General features: G+C 38.0%; 1 protein-coding gene across 2 annotated transcripts; it reads right to left on the reverse strand.

Moving 5' to 3' along the window:
* Nucleotides 1–2,285: 2,285 nt before the first annotated feature.
* On the reverse strand, nt 2,286–12,930 carry STEAP1 (STEAP family member 1). Of its 2 annotated transcripts, XM_054493720.2 has the most exons (5): nt 12,538–12,930; nt 7,215–7,329; nt 5,770–6,282; nt 4,999–5,163; nt 2,286–2,636 (listed from the first exon to the last, which is right to left on the reverse strand). In XM_054493720.2, the coding sequence occupies exons 2-5, from the start codon at nt 7,296–7,298 to the stop codon at nt 2,379–2,381; spliced, it is 1,020 nt and encodes a 339-aa protein (XP_054349695.1). In that variant the 5' UTR covers nt 7,299–7,329; nt 12,538–12,930; the 3' UTR covers nt 2,286–2,378. The 2 variants fall into 2 exon arrangements, with proteins under 2 accessions (XP_054349695.1, XP_063523701.1); XM_063667631.1 differs by having other exon boundaries at nt 2,286–5,163; nt 12,538–12,768.
* Nucleotides 12,931–16,319: the final 3,389 nt, after the last annotated feature.

Genomic DNA, 16,319 nt, shown 5'->3' on the forward strand with positions numbered 1-16,319 from the left:
TGTTCATGAATGACGAGAACTTCTATTTTCCTATCATATTTCATTAGTTCTCTTCTTTTATCTTCTTCTCTGCAATGACCTTCATTTGGGAATTTATTGTCTCTGCCCTGGGATATTGCAGTTGTCTCCTTAAATATTTTTGTTGTTTTCTAACTTGTCTTCACCCTTTGCCCCTCACCGTCAAATTAATCTCCTGGATAGTCTACAGACAGATCTTTCTAGAATGCAAATCTGATCATGTTTAGTGCCTAAAATAATAACGTTTAGGAGCTCCCGAATAATGTTTAGCTCCTATTTAAAGTTTTTAGTGGCTTCCCTACTCCCTAAAGGGCAAAACCCAAACTTAGTTTCATGTCATACAATGACCTTGACTTATCTATCCTTTGTCTATATGTAATCTGGTATTTCTTTCACATATTCTGTTGCAGCCACTCTAAGCTAGGTCTTCCAACACATCACATTACACCCTGCCCTCCCATTCTGAGGAACTTTTACATTACACAATACCCAGCTCAAATAGTTTATTTTATTCTGACTCAACCTTATACTTTCCTGACTTTGTTCTTGTAAATGGAACCGGTCATTTCTTCCTAAGTGATACCAGTACATTTAGAATCCATTGGTGTACTAAAATTTGTCTTCCCCATGACTGTGAGTAGAGACTAGATCATTTCTATCTTGATATATCCTCTGTTTAGCACTGACCTGGCATATGGAATATGCTCTATAGATGTTGGTGAAGTGAGTAAAAGAAAATTCAAGCTTATACCAGAACATTATAATTGTTCTTTTAAAGACACCTTTTATTGTTTTATTTGGCTCATAACAATATTACCCAACCCTTGTAGAAACTTCAGAAAAGCTACAAAGAGTGAATGGTTTAGTTCTTACCAATCTATGAGTAAAAATGGAATCTAGATGTTTTGTGCCTTGCTTTTAAGGCCCTTGTTGATTCCCTTTCTCTTTTAACTAGGAATCCTCAAAAAGGTATATTCTATGTTTCAGAATAGGCCTGTTGTTGCTTGTTACCATGGCTAACAAGACAGGGCTCCCATAATCAAGCCAGAACTCGGCTATTGTCCCTGAAAGCTTCACTGAGGTGCCACTTCACCTGCAAACAGTTCCAAGCTGCAGCCTCTATAATGTCTTGGTACTAGGAAGGTTGAAACTTGATTTCTCCTTCTCAGTACTGGAGATGCTGACACTTTGCCATGCAGGTGAGACTATGGTACTTGACTGCTGCATCTCAGAGCTGGTTACGGAATGACATGTCATGCTTAGTTAAGTGGTCCCGTAGTATGTTGTTCCCTTGATGAATCTGGTTTGCAATTCTAGAGTCCTAGATTTCTTTTATGCTGAGTTTTTTCTCAAGGGCACTCTTGTCTGCCCTGGCTCCAGTTTAGAATTGCTGCTCTCAACTCCTTTCTTCACTGCCTGCAAATATGTCTCTGTATGTCTGAACTCCAATAATGCAGAGTTCAAATTTGTGCCCAAGGAGGTTCCTTATCCCCCCATGTAATAATGAATAACCATCCTTTGCAATAGAACAAAAAATAGAAAAACTGGACTCCACTTACTGAATAGCCTAATTGATTTTCCTAATTTGCACCATTAGCTCTATTGTCTTTAATAATAAATGGCTCACCACTATGAAAGATAAAGCTTATGATTACTTTTGCTAATTATGAAAAACCTCTGAAGCAAACAGTTGAGTTAGCAAGTCCTGACAGCTAATATATAGTTTGTTCTTTCAGGAAATGTTTTATGTTATACTTTTACCAATGCATTAAAGTAAGTTAAACTGAACTGTACACGACTCAGGTGGAAATTATTGAATTTACTTTTTTCTCCTGGATAGCCTGAGTTTAATTTTGCCTGGCTATGTATCTGATATTACTGTGCTGCTTTACTTGTATAGAGATAGTCTGAGTGTTTTTGGAGATAGGTGTTCCATGAGTAAAACCTGGGTACAGACAAATGAAAGTTCTTTAACAATCGTAAATAAATGCTTATTACGCTTTTGTTGTAGATTCAGATAAAATTATCTTTTCATAGCTAATGATACCTGTATAATGGGTAGCAACAACTGGTATTTCAAAGCCCTTGATTATTTATAATGCTACATAATCTGACAAATCAGATGTGATTTTTTTGTCACGCTTACTTTTATCATAGAGAAAGTGCTAGAGATTCGTATTAAAAAGTTTTTTTTGCTTTGAATAAAATCTGCAAGGAAATACAAATATTTCAAACTCATCACACATATACAAAGAGAAACATCAAGATCCTTGAATAATCATTTTATTAACAAATACAAACTTGAAATGTTGGTGATAAAATATATCAATATTGAACAAAAATGTGTGTAAACAGTAATTCTACAACTGGGAAGATATCTCAGTTTTGTTAATTTTGGTGACGTCTTCCCAACCATGTCTAATCTTCAGTATCTTCTTCCTCAAGCATGGCAGGAATAGTATGCTTTTAAATATCAGGACAACAATTGGAAGGAAAACAGCTATCATAAAAGTTGGAGGTGTATACCATACAAATTGTTTTATATCTATCCACTTATTCCAGGCAAAAATCAATGCGTGTATTGTGCCCAGTAGAAGGGAAACAATTCCTAGCTTGCTCTGCAAAAGAAAAACAAAATTGGTGAAGATTGGTTCAATAAGAGTTTATCCCATCCTACCTCATCTGGATATACTCTGTTGCTTGGAAATCCTTTATCTATGATTGTTTTCCTATCACATTTCTCAACAATGTCCATTCACATCTTTCTACTCTTTTTGCCTGTCCTCCTCACCTTACTTTTGGGTAATTTCTTATCTCCAAGCTATCTAAGTGAACAAAATTCACAGCCTTTCTTTGAAGGCAGGTGATCAAAAACTTTGTCTACTCTTTCTCCACCATTTTGTTCATCCCCTTATCATATTTATTTTTTGTGCTTTGTCTCTTGTGTGTTTGTCTTAATTCTGCTTATCACAAGATACCTAAAATAAGGGACTGAGTCTTACTTATAACAGGATCCCTGCAGAATCAACACAATGATTTGCACATTTTAGATGCTCAATTAAATATAGGTAGATTGACTGAAGATTATAGCAAAAATCAATTTGACTTCAGTGATCTTTATCAATTGTGAAGGCAACTAATGTGATTCACTCTGATTTTGATAAATGAATAATGAAGTGAATGAACTTGGCCTATGTTTTTAAAAAATCAAATATTCTGATAACATGGAAATAATATGAACAATTTTTTCAATGTCTGCACAAAATAGAGAGATCCAGAGATGTGATGAAACATTTCAGCCTGCATTGGGATGCTTTGTCACTACACAAATAAAGTTGCTTAAAAATAGTTGTTCACCTATGTAATCTTAACAGTGTTCTGACAACACCTCTTTTATATGACTTCTGACCTCTATTCACTTTACTGGAAATGGTCATTAGCCTGCCAGAACAAATCTAACTCACAATTATTCAGGCGCATTCTTAAGTCCCAGTGAATACAATCAAATAGCTAAGTTTGCGTTTTCAGATATGAATCTCCAAGGTAACTTGTAGTGTGACCAGTTCTCAGATTTTAAGTGAAACATTTCTAGGTTACTAGTTGAAAAATACATGTCATTGGTTGAAAATTAATTTTACCAAATGTGTATTGTATACCTATTATGGGCTAGGTATTGTGCATATAGTAGAATAGGCTCAGTTGTCAAGATGCAGTCCTAAATTCCTAATGAAGTCTAAAAAGCAGTGTTCATCATATGTGTAACAGGCAGAGCAATGTGTGAAGAAAGCTATTTAATGAGGACCAAAGAACTCCAATGGCTATCAGGCTGAACCTACAAAATTAGGAAATTCTGTGAGAATGTGGTACCAACTCTAAGCCACACTGGACTAATTCAAATGGAGGCATACTTTCCAGCCTAATCAGATGCCTAATAAAGTGTTGGAGTATACGTGTGGACATGTAGAAGGGATAGTTGGGAATGTCTGACCTTGTGGAAATTTCCAAAGATGTCTACCCATAAAAGGTAATTGGCAGTGTTTATGACTGAATTAAATTTAGTCCTTTGAATCTTGTCAGACAAGGATCCCAGAGTGATTCTGGCACATCACTCTTCTTATGGATAATCTACCACCAGAAGATAAACCTCAGTAAATCTGAGATAGTTTTAAAATTACAAGAATATTTAGAAACTTCAAATAAGTAAGTATGTAAAATGTAAGCTGGAAAAAGCAGCCTTTGAAATGAGACACTAGAATATCTTTGGTAGATAAAAACTCTATTATTTCAAGGAGTGAGTTTTTGTTTCTGGAAAGTGCTAAGTTGTGTAACATAAAAGGCATTACTAAATTCAGGTGACAGGTAAAAGAATATTTTTATTTTTTAAGAACTAATAAACCATGCATATTGGACTCCTAAAATATCACATTAGATGGGTAGCAAATTGTCTAACAAGTTTCAAATATTAGAAAGAGCAGGCTGAGCGTGGTGGCTCACGATTGTCATCCCAGCACTTTGGGAGGCCGAGGTGGGCGGATCATTTGAGGTCAGGAGATCGAGACCAGCCTGGCCAACATGGGGAAACCCTGTCTCTACTAAAAATACAAAAATTAGCTGGACATGGTGATGGGTGCCTGTAATCCCAGCTACTCAGGAGGCTGAGGCAGGAGAATCGCCTGAACCCAGGAGGCGCAGGTTGCAGTGAGCCGAGATTGTGCCACCGTACTCCAGCATGGGCAACAGAGCGAGACTACATCTCAAAAAAAAAAAAAAAAAAAAAAAGAATATTTTAATGCCTTTTATTTATGTCTAGGAAACACCTGTCCTAATTAGAAGCAATACAGAAAACAATAGGAGAGCACATTATTAATTGGAACAAGTACAAAAACATTTGTTATTTTTTATGGGGTAAAGTCAACATATTCTATATCATAAACACAAAAAGAAGATTTACCTCTTAGGGTTATTTTATATATTATTTACCTGAATATAGTGAAATTCTCTCCATGTCAAAGAGTCACTCACAGATGGAATAGATGTCACAGCCAACAGAGCCAGTATTGCCAGTCCCACAATTCCCAGAGACACATAAATCTCCATTCTCCAAACATCATGCTCAATCCAGGCATCTTCTTTATTTTGTTGGACCTACCAGAAGGTAAATAAAGAAAGAAGAAATGCAAACAACAGTTATTTCCTGAATGTGAATCTCCTTCTACACTCTTCCCTGTGTCTACTATGAAGCCCTGATAACAGGTCTCCACAAATTTATGACTTTTTCTTTCTTTCTTTTTTTTTTTTTTGCATTCCTCTAAGACAAATGACATAGGAGCTATCACTTTTTTTCTTGAATGCAACATTTCCATAATCTATTAATTTTCTAATAATTATTTGATGGTTTACTTGGATAGAACTGTAATGTGCATGCATATGTGGTAAACAAGGAGAAGAACAACAATATTAAAAAGTAATCTTATGAGGGTGGTAGAAGTTTGAAATATGGCCTTGTCCATGAACAAAATGTTTCTTATGTTGCTAAAGTTGTACCTTATTTTCAGCTTAAAAAACATTTCTCAATATAAAACCGACTGACAACCAAGCCCTAGTGTAATTATAATAAAAATTTTAAAATAGATGACTTTTTCAACACAGAGTTTCAACAGGGTTGGGGTATTGATATTACAATGAGAAATGATTAATTTGTTAGGTGACTTAGACTTTTTATTAGTAACAGTGTCAACATTGTCATCTTACCTGTTGATATGCCCAGTTTAGCAACTTGTATCTGTAGGATCGCCTCATTGGGTAAGACAGACTATAAATTGCATGCAGTACAGCAAAAAAGAAACTGAGAAGCCCAAACTGCTTTCTTGTTAACATCCACTTATCTAACCAATGTGGAAACTTCTTATACTTGGTTCCATTATGAAGCTGGACAATTGCTGCTATCACACCTGGCAGGTAAACCAATGCCAAGAGAGTGATGGAAACCATTGGCAAGACTTTGTTGATGACCAGGATTGGAATTTTATAAAAATATTGTTGATGGGAAGTTGCTAAAGGGTGAATTACTTCCCTCAGAAGAGTGTAAAGAAAAGTCAGAGATGCTATAATAGCAGCTATTTTAATTGGCAAGTGCCACTGTGGAAAGAGTTCCCGTGTTTGCTGAAGTTCTGAAGGACAGTCAAATTCATCAGCATGGGCTGTCTGATGCAAATGCAAAAGCACAGGTCTTTTTAGCATGCTGGTCTCTCCCGTGTCCTTATGCTACAAAGGAAAGAAAATTAACATCTTAAAATTGAACAAAACAATGGGATATCTCTTGAACTAATTACTTATTGCTCAATCATTGTGCTTCTCATTGAATAAGGGCATTCAGAATCTTGCTTTTGAATACTGGTTAGTTGAAGATAGCATAGTCTATGTGGCACTGAAAGACTTTTGTCTTTAGGACAAAAGAAATACATGCTTCAGACAGGTAAGACAGTTAACTTGAAAAATGAAATTATTTCATTTTATGCACATTGTTACTCATAAAGTATATGCTTGTAATTTATTAATTACTTTTCCCTATTAAAATTATTAAGATTAAATAAATAATTTCTGCTAAAACTTCCATTGAGATAATTTGGAAGTTTGGAACCAAAATTTCTGCCACTTTTTCAATCAAAAAATGTAGTAAGAAACACTTAATCCTGTGTTTGACCAAAAGTGGAACAAGTGATTCTTATCCAAAAGTAGATTTATTTGGTTATACAGTGAATCATCAATTTACTAGATGATCTCTTGGTAAGCTGCCATTGTGTCTATGACAAAAATGCTTGCTTACAAAATTACTGTTATATGGGCATTGATGATGTTTTTTTTTTTAACTTAGAACTATAGACTGTTAGAAAGAATTGGAAGGGCCTTGGGGATGATCTGGTCCAAGGCTTTCATGGTATAAACAAACCAAGACCCCAGATTTTCAGTAACTTATTCAAGGTTATTCAGCTAAGTCCCTGACAATCAGTGAAGGTACTATTTCTCTCACATATGCTACTCTGTCCTTCACAGTATCAGTGACAGTAATCCAAGTCCAGATATCAGCAGACTAGGGTGAAAAATCACTTTCATAACACTAGGAGATACAGAATGGCATCTGAATTATGTTTAAAGATGTAAATTATTATTTATTATTGTTATTATTAATATTTTACCAAATAATCATCTTCTTCTAAATTTCTCCTAGGCTTCATTTTCCAAAGTTCTTCTTGGTTTGTGATATCTTTTCTGCTTTCCATTAATTCTATAAAATAGTATGGCTTCAGCCACCTGTAAAAATAAAAATAATTATTTTCATGTCTATTCTACTTATGATGTGAATGTTTGATGTAACAATATAAAAAATTGACTTGCTTAAAGACTAGAATGGAGATAAAGTACAATAAAAATGGAAATAGTGACTGATTTATACATTTAACTTCATATTATAATCTGTAAGTTTCAAACCAATGCCCTCTTATCAACAGTAACTGCTCTTCTTTATCCACTTATTTGTTCAGTGAATAACCCAGGTGCCTGTATGGATTACAAAGGGTCAGAAGTTGCCTTTTACTTTAGGAAGATTTAATTTCAGCTTTCCATCTGGAGGAAAGCCAAATCCTTTCAATGGCAAATATAATTAGGAATGCATTATATTGAGAGTAATAATGTCATCAGTGGAGGCTGGAGGTAGCTGATATAAGATTTATGTTTAACAGAATTTTGGGGTTGACACTGGAGTCTGAAACAGTATTTTCAGAGTACCATTTTTCTTTTGGAGTAAGAGGTTGGTCCTTGTTTGGAAGATGTGAATTGCTAGTATGTTTCCAATGGGAATGGTGAGTTGTGCCGAATTAATGATGTGCCCAGTCTTCTGGTCAACCCTGTGGAAAACAACTTTTCAAATTTCTCACTTGATAAAAGAATCTTTTCCTTAGCAAACTCACAGATCCTCATCCAGGATTGGTGTAACATTTTTTAGGGAAAGAAAACATATGTCACAGTACTATTCATTGTTTTTATTAGTTCTGAATTTATTTCCAGAGGAACACATCTTCAATTTACACTTTATGAAATTCAATGAGAAAAACAGATTATACAACAATTTGATTGACAGAAAATATCCCAAGTGTTTCTGAATTTTAGACCACATGTAGTACTTTTTTAGGTGGAAAGGTGTTTCCAGGAATAGTTTAAAATACAGTGATGTGTCACATAACATTTTGGTCAATGACTGACTGCATATGTAACAGTGGTCCCATAAGATTATAATGGAGCAAAAAAATTCCTATTGCCTAGTATTTACAATACTATACTTTTTATTATTATTGTGAAGTGTACTCCGTCTACTTACAAAAAAAGAGCTAACTGTAAACAGCCCTAGGCAGGTCCTTCAGGAGGTCTTCCAGAAGAAGGCATTGTTATCATAGAAGATGGCAGCTCCATGCCTGTTACTGCCCTTGAAGACCTTCCAGTGGGACAAGATATAGAGGTGGAAGACAGTGATACTGATGATCCTGACCCTAGGTAGGCCCAGGCTAATGTGTGTGTTTGTGTCTTAGTTTCAACAAAAAAGTCTAAAAAGAAAAAAAAATTAGAAATAGAAAAGAAGCTTAAGGAGTAAGTAAATAAACAAAGAAAATATTTTGTATGGCTGTACAATGTGACTATGTTTTAAGCTAAGTGTTATTACAAAAGAGTAAAAATAATAAGTTAATAAAGTAAAAAAGTTACAGTAAGCTAATTTATTATTAAAGAAAAAAATTTTTCAATAAATGTAGGGTAGCCTTAGTGTACAGTGTTTATAAAGTCTATAGTAGTGTACAGTAATGTCCCAGGCCTTTACAGTCACTCACTACTCACTGACTCACCCAGAGCAACTTTCAGTTCTGCAAGTTCCATTCATAGTAAGCGTCCTGTACAAATATACAATTTTTTATCTTTTATACAATATATGTATGTTTACTATACCTTTTCTATGTTTAGATACACAAGTACTTACTATTGAGTTTCAACTGCCCACAGTATTCAGCACAGTAACATACTATACAGATGAGTAGCCTAGGAGCAATAGACTATACCATCTAGCCTAAGTATGTAGGAGGCTGCACCATCTAAGTTTATGTAAGTACACTCTATGATGTTTCCTCAACAATGAAATCCCGCTTTACAATGAATTTCTCAGAATGTATCCTGTCATGAAGAGACATGACTGTTCTTAAAACATTCTCCAAGTTTTAAAGGTTTAACCATAACAAAGAATAACGAGTTGCTTTTACATATGCCAACATTTACTTTGTTGAGGTACTCTTGGAATATTTTCCAGATATTATCTATTTCAAAATTACGGAACATTCATGATGAAGATATTTGTTGTTTTAGTTTGCCCACATTCTTTTCTGATTTAAACATTTCCTCCATTTGGAGAAATGCCCTTCCTCCCTCCAATGTGATTTTGGGAGGTTGCGCAAAATAGTAACGCTCATTCCCTGGTCACAGAAGTGGGTATATGACTCAGGCCTGGGCAATCAGTTTCCTGTTCTCCCATTGATTGGCTTAGCGATGGCACAGAACCCTACTTAAACCATGGTCATTCTCTGATATTTATATATGGAAGTGGAAGAGAGAGATGAGATATATTTAACATTTTGTTAAGATAGGACAGTATAAGCCTGCCATGCTTTTTTCTCCATGCTCTAAGAAGGAAGATGTTTTCATTAGAAAAGAAGAAAGCCAACATGGAAGCAGAACAAGAAGCAGATAAAGACACAGAAGAGTCCTGGTGGCATATTTCAGTATTTAGAGTCCCTGAGACTAGATCCTGAATTTTTCAGTTAGACAGTCAGCACATTTCCTTTTTTTTTTGGTTTAAGTTAGTGTGATTCGGGTGTTCACCACTGGCATGTAAAAGAATTCTGAGTAAAGCATATGCCAATCATCAAGTATTTATGAACCCAACTCTGTGACCAACATTAAAGAGGAAAAATAGAAATGACACTCATGCCTGCTCTGGAGGAAATGACACTCTGTCTCCTTAAGAAGCATTATTCCAAGTCATTTGGTGACTTAACCAACTGTATTAGGCTGTTCTCGCACTGCTATAAAGAAATACCTGAGACTGGGTAATTATTATAAAGAAAGGAGATTTAATTGGCTCATGGTTCCACAGGCTGTAAAGGAAGCATGGAAACATCTGCTTCTGGGGAGGCCTCAGAGGGCTTATAGTCATGGCGGAAGGTGAAGTGGGAGCAGGCGTCTTACATTATCGCAGTGGTCCCCAACCTTTTTGGCGCCAGGGACTGGTTTCGTGGAAGACAATTTTTCCAAGTAGGGGAAGGGGGATAGGGTTTCGAGGTGAAACTGTTCCACCTCAGATCATCAGGCAATAGTTAGATTCTCATAAGGAGCACACAACCTAGATCCCTTGCATGTGCAGTTTGCAATAGGGTTCGTGCACTTATGAGAATCTAATGCCACCATTCATCTGACAGGAGGTGGAGCTCAGGCAGTAATGCTCGCTGGCCTGCCGCTCCCCCACTGCTGTGCAGCCCAGTTCCTAACAGGCCACTGACTGATACCAGTCTGCGGCCAGGGGGTTGGGGACCCCTGCACTAACGTGACAACAGCACCAAGGGGGGATGGTGTTAAACCATGAGAAACTGCTCCCATGGTCCAATCACCTCCCACCAGACCCCAGCTCCCGCACTGGGGGTTACATTTCAACATGAGATCCGAGGGGGAGACACAGCTCCAAACCATATCACCAACATAATAGTTTGTGGGGTGGGGGAGGGAGGTGCTAGGAATGGAAGTGTCACCTACTATAATCAAATGTAAGAAATAATTCACTATGTTTAGAAGATCTTTTAACTTTGAGAGTTGCAGGATGGTAAGGATGCTAACAAATCCACCTACATTTATTCAATATGAATTCATTAACTATATTGTGAACAACAGTGTAAGGCAGGAGGAATGCAAAGTTAAATGAGATAAAGCCTCTGCTCCGAAAAACCTTGAGGTCTAGGAGAGAAGGCAGGCATTTCAACTGCATGGTAGAGCGATGTATCCTAGAGGAGGATAAAGTTTTATAGGCAGATAGTGGCATGGGAAGGGGAGTAGAGGAAAAGGCTCAGCGCTGTCTTCTAGACCCAGTCCTGGGGTAGCTAGCAGGTTGGCAGTGTTTGCTGACTGATGGCCACTACAAACGGAGTCTGGGTGGAAAACCAGGGTGGCCCTGGAGAGTTACCCAGCCATTTGTCTGCATGGTAAGGAGACCACACTCAAGAGCAAAGCCAAGGAAAAGCCCATGACAGTGAGGAAGCTTGTTGACTGTGTGGCCCACAGTCAACTTTATGCCCATAAGCCAGGAAAATAAACTATGAGTCAAATAAATTTGTTGGTTTCCATCAGACATTAACCAAAATGTAATTTCAGTTCTACAGTAAAATCTTTTCATAAAAAGAAAAATAACAGAAAACAACCTAGTGTTAAAATGTTAGGAACTCCAGAATTCGACCCAAAGTTCTCTTTCACCCCCTTTTAAAAAAGTGAAGCATATTTCTAATGCGACTGCTGTTTTGCTGTACCAGGATGGCTGCCCTGGTGTTCCTAAATGTTGGCACAGCCCAACTGACTCATATTTATGTCCCACAGTTGAGAATATGAAGAAACCCAATGCCCGGAATACACTGTGGGTTGCATTGCATTTCCAACCTTTTATACTTTCAAGTGCACACTTGTTTTACATTTAACTAAGTGAAGTCGAGTTTTTTGGTTTTTTTTCACTGTGCTGTTTTTCTTTTTAAGCATTGCTTTCCCTCCGTGCTTAACATTCATGTTAAATGAATAACCTTTTATTACACGTCAGGATGTGGAGGGAAATGTATTTTACAAAAGTAACAAAGTAAGAAATTTGGAAGTGTACAAAAAATTTATGTCTACAAACTCCTTCCAGTGGATTTGACCAGAATTACATATTTAAAGCCTTGATTGACTATTTTGGAGGGAACCTGAACCCCACCCAGATCCTGAAAGAGTAGGGCCAGTGTTCTAAGGACTAAAAATGAAAACCTCTGTTACCAGGAAACCCGAAGACGAGAAGTAGCACGATTTTAAGTACTGTGCACCAGTCATTCGTCAATGCACAGCAAACTCTGGCGACTTTGCCACGTTAAAAAACTTGCCATCAAAATGCAACCTGAGCACAAACAATCTATCACAACCTTAAGCCCCTAGCGAAAAGGCTTCATGTGAGTCCCTGGCTCCCCCCAATCCCCGGCCCGGCCACAACCCAGCTGGGCTGGAAGGCAGCGCGCCCCAGAGCCGTGCATAAGGGTAGAATTGAGCAGCGCTCGCCCAGGAGGGCCGCCGTCCAGGTCACGAGAAGGCGTGCGACCCACTACACCCTTCCCAAGACTGGGAGCCGGCGCCCAGCCTTGCAGGGACACGCGGGCGGACTCGAGGAGCAAGCAGCCAGTGAGAACGATTCAAGGGACTCACCCACTCCTCGCCGTAGCTTGACCGTGAGTCTCGGCTGCCGCTGCTACCCGGAGGTGCCGGCCCCACGCGGCGCCTGAGCCTCCAGAGCGCGGAGCCTCCACGCCTGCTGCAGGCCCCGCCTCCTTGTCGGTTGCGCGTCCAGCGCCACCTGTTGGCGCCCTGCGTCCGCAGGGTTCGGGACCGTCCTCAGAGGCTAAGACTCTCCCTGTCGCACTCCGGCCTCTCCCAGTTTCCTCTCAAATGCCCTCTGCCCTGCCCTTGAGGTCCGTTCCGCGCCTTCCAACCCCTCGCCTTTTGTTTAATGTCCACTAAGGAACGTTTGTGCATTTCTCTAGAGCAGTGGTTCTCAAACTTTAGCGTGTATAAGATTACCCCGGGGCTTATTAAAACACCGATTGTTGGGCTGTCCACCCACAGTTTCCGGTTCAGTATGTCTGGGATGGGGTCTGAGTTTCTCATTTCTAACAAGTTCCCATGAGATATGGAAGCATTCCCAGATCACACTTTGAGATAGACCGTTTAGAGATTACAAACCCTCCCACACGTTAGCTTATTTATTTTTATTTTATTTTATTTTATTTATTTTGAGACGGAGTCTCGCTCTGTCGCCCAGGCTGGAGTACAGTGGCGCGATCTTGGCTCACTGCAACCTCCAACCCCGGGTTCAAGCAATTCTCCTGCCTCAGCCCCCCGAGTAGCTGGGATTACAGGCGCCTACCACTGTGCCCGGCTAATTTTTGTATTTTTAGTAGAGACGAGGTTTCACCATCTTGGCCAGGCTGGTCCTGAACTCCTGACCTCGTGATCCACGCGCCTCGGCCTCCCAAAGTGCTGAGATTACAGATGTGAGCCACCGCGCCCAGCCAGCGTATTTAAAACCTAACAGCCCGTCCTGAAGTGGCTGTGACTGACAGTTTGAGGAATCCGAAGCTGAATTTCTGAGAGTGACTTGCTCCCTGAATTGTTCAAACTGTGTACCTTTAATCGCACAAACCCTGCTCCCCAGCCGAAAAAAAAAAAACTTAAACCCCATGTTTACTCCGTCCCTCCCTTCCTTGCCTCAGCTTTTAAGTGCAGCTTCCCATATCCTAGCTCAATGAAGTATTCCAAACCTAAAGTAAACTGTTAATATTCCAAAGTTTTAGAAAAAGACAACTTGAGCAGGGGATTTACTTCTCTCCGTTGGAACCAGCCTCAAGATAGTGTCTGAGACATGAATTGCAAAATTCTGGGGATTTGGTATACAACATTCTCAGGACTAAGCTGAGTAGAAAACGCAAAGGAAAATAAACGCTCAACCACATTTTCCATGATTGTTTTTTATTCACTGCTAGGGCACCGAAGACTGTTCATGTTTTAATGTAAGTATTTTCGGCCGGGCGCGGTGGTTCACGCTTGTAATCCCAGCACTTTGGGAGGCCGAGGCGGGTGGATCACGAGGTCAGGGGATCAAGACCATCCTAACACGGTGAAACCCCGTCTCTACTAAAAATACAAAAAATTAGCCGGGCGTCGTGGCTGGCGCCTGTAGTCCCAGCTACTTGGGAGGCTGAGGCAGGACAATGGCGTGAACCCGGGAGGCGGAGCTTGCAGTGAGCCAAGATCGCGCCACTGCACTCCAGCCTGGGCAACAGAGGGAGACTCCGTCTCAAAAAAAAAACAAAAAAAACAAAGAGTATTTTCTGTAGTCACTGACTTTCCATGGATTATTTTAAAGCCCTTTGAAGATTAAATTACCGTGGACTGACACCTTGTGGTGGAAATATAATGTTACACCTGTTGTTTCTAGTGAAACTAGAAAGTAATTTAAAAGTTTCAGAAAAAAAATCTGTGTAATCTTTGTATGTGTAGCACAGACTACAAAGAATTAAGACTTTTTAACTGTATCTAAGCATTGTTGAGTTTTAAAAGTGATCAAGGGTCTTAAATGGTCAGACAAAACGATATGCTTTTATTGTTTAACATTTGGTAGAACAAAGGTCATTCTCTTTTTCACAATCTATTTTCCATATGAAAAGGGCAAAGAGTTATTATTGTGTTAACATAATAATATATGTTGATATGAATATGGCTATGTAGCAAGCTGCACTTAAAACTGCTTTTCCTTTTCTAATTAAAACATTTAAAATCAAACCCCAAATATTTTTGTTTTATAATTAGACTTTAGCAATTTTATTTCTGCACTTCTTATAAAAGTTTTTTTTTGCCCAATATTTTAGTGTGGAGAATAAATAGAGTATGTTCCAAAGTAAAATGATTAAAAGTATGAGATTATTTATTAATTAGTTTGTAGATGTTATAAAAGCAACACAATATTCGATTAAGAAAAACATGTTACTAAAAAGCTTTTATTGAGTTGCCAGGAATTAGTATCATAGATGAACTGTCTGCAATTTTTGCATACAAATAACCTGTAATTTGAGGTATGAGATAAAGAAAAAAAATTTTTTTGGTGGGGGGTGGGTAATACAATGCCAGAGCATCTCAGAATGGTGAGTCAGCCACTTTAGCACATACTTTTAAAAACAAGTGTGGCTTGTGGAAAGCCACATTATGCTATTGCAAATGTTGAAAGGCAAGTTGCTAGTTTTGCTGTGACTCTAAACAGCTAGAGGATTTAAAATGGGAGTTCAACCATGAGTTACAAATAAATTTGGATCTTTCAGAATACTCTGTAATGAACTTAAACTACAGTGAGAGTGCATATTAACATAATGGACCTCAGTGTTATTTGAGGTCAAATACTAAACTGGTGACTTCATAATAACATGCTGTGGAGAAAATATAATTTAGAATCCATGAGTATTTTTGCCTGACAAATAAGCAACCTGATCTTAGAACCTGATGAGACGACCATTTTAAAAGTAAATGAAATACTATGGTGTGAGAGATAAAATAAAAAATATCATACTATTAAAGATAATCACAATGAGAAATAGACAGTAAATTTTAAGTGAATGACAAGAATTATATTAAGTTTTTTCGTTTGGAAATCAAACTAACTCCTGAGGGGACAGCAATTTAAGTAATGATCAACACTATTTCCAAGTCTGCCTCTTACAAAAGAAGAATGGTCAGACTTTTATTTTAAACGACGGCAAAAATTACCTAAGTTCAAGAAGAAACATTTTGTCAAAATGAATGTTTTAAGACAGACATGATAAAGCTTCACTGGCCAAAATTTCTGATTCTATTAACCTCATATGATACATTCTCTTTACTAGTTCAAGATCTACTGTAATCTTCAAAGTATATGGTCAGTTTGTCCCTAGTGTCTGTGTTTAAAAGTGGTTGGGGGTAGAGGGGAGGTCTGTTCTTGGGACTGGAGGTTTTAACTATTCTTCTGAATTCTTTCTCCCAAACTCAAAGTCCCTTATTGCTCTTTCACCAAGACAGGCAACAGTAAACATCTTTTCAGGTAGGTTATAAGAGTAGGTGCTTCATTTCCAAGCTCACAGATCTCTGCCTGAGTACTGCTCAGTGATGTTCAAAATGCTGTGATATATTCTATTGGCTTTAAATATGTTGTGATCTATGAAAAGACTAAAGTTCCTGGCAATGGTACCATATTAAGCCTTATCAGTTATTTACATCCTACTATAAAGAATATTTCAGCTTTTTCTGAAAGTACGTTCTGGCATGGAGAAAGAAATATCAGGATATCGAACACTTATAATAGAAGTTTATGAAGGGGTTATACCTTAAAATATAAAAAAGAAGTGTTAAGACCACAAGGACAAATTTTACCACCTTCATAATATTACTTATTCTAGGCAACTTCT

The sequence above is a fragment of the Pongo pygmaeus genome, chromosome 6 (genome assembly GCF_028885625.2).
Source record: "Pongo pygmaeus isolate AG05252 chromosome 6, NHGRI_mPonPyg2-v2.0_pri, whole genome shotgun sequence".
Classification (NCBI taxonomy): Eukaryota; Metazoa; Chordata; class Mammalia; order Primates; family Hominidae; genus Pongo; species Pongo pygmaeus.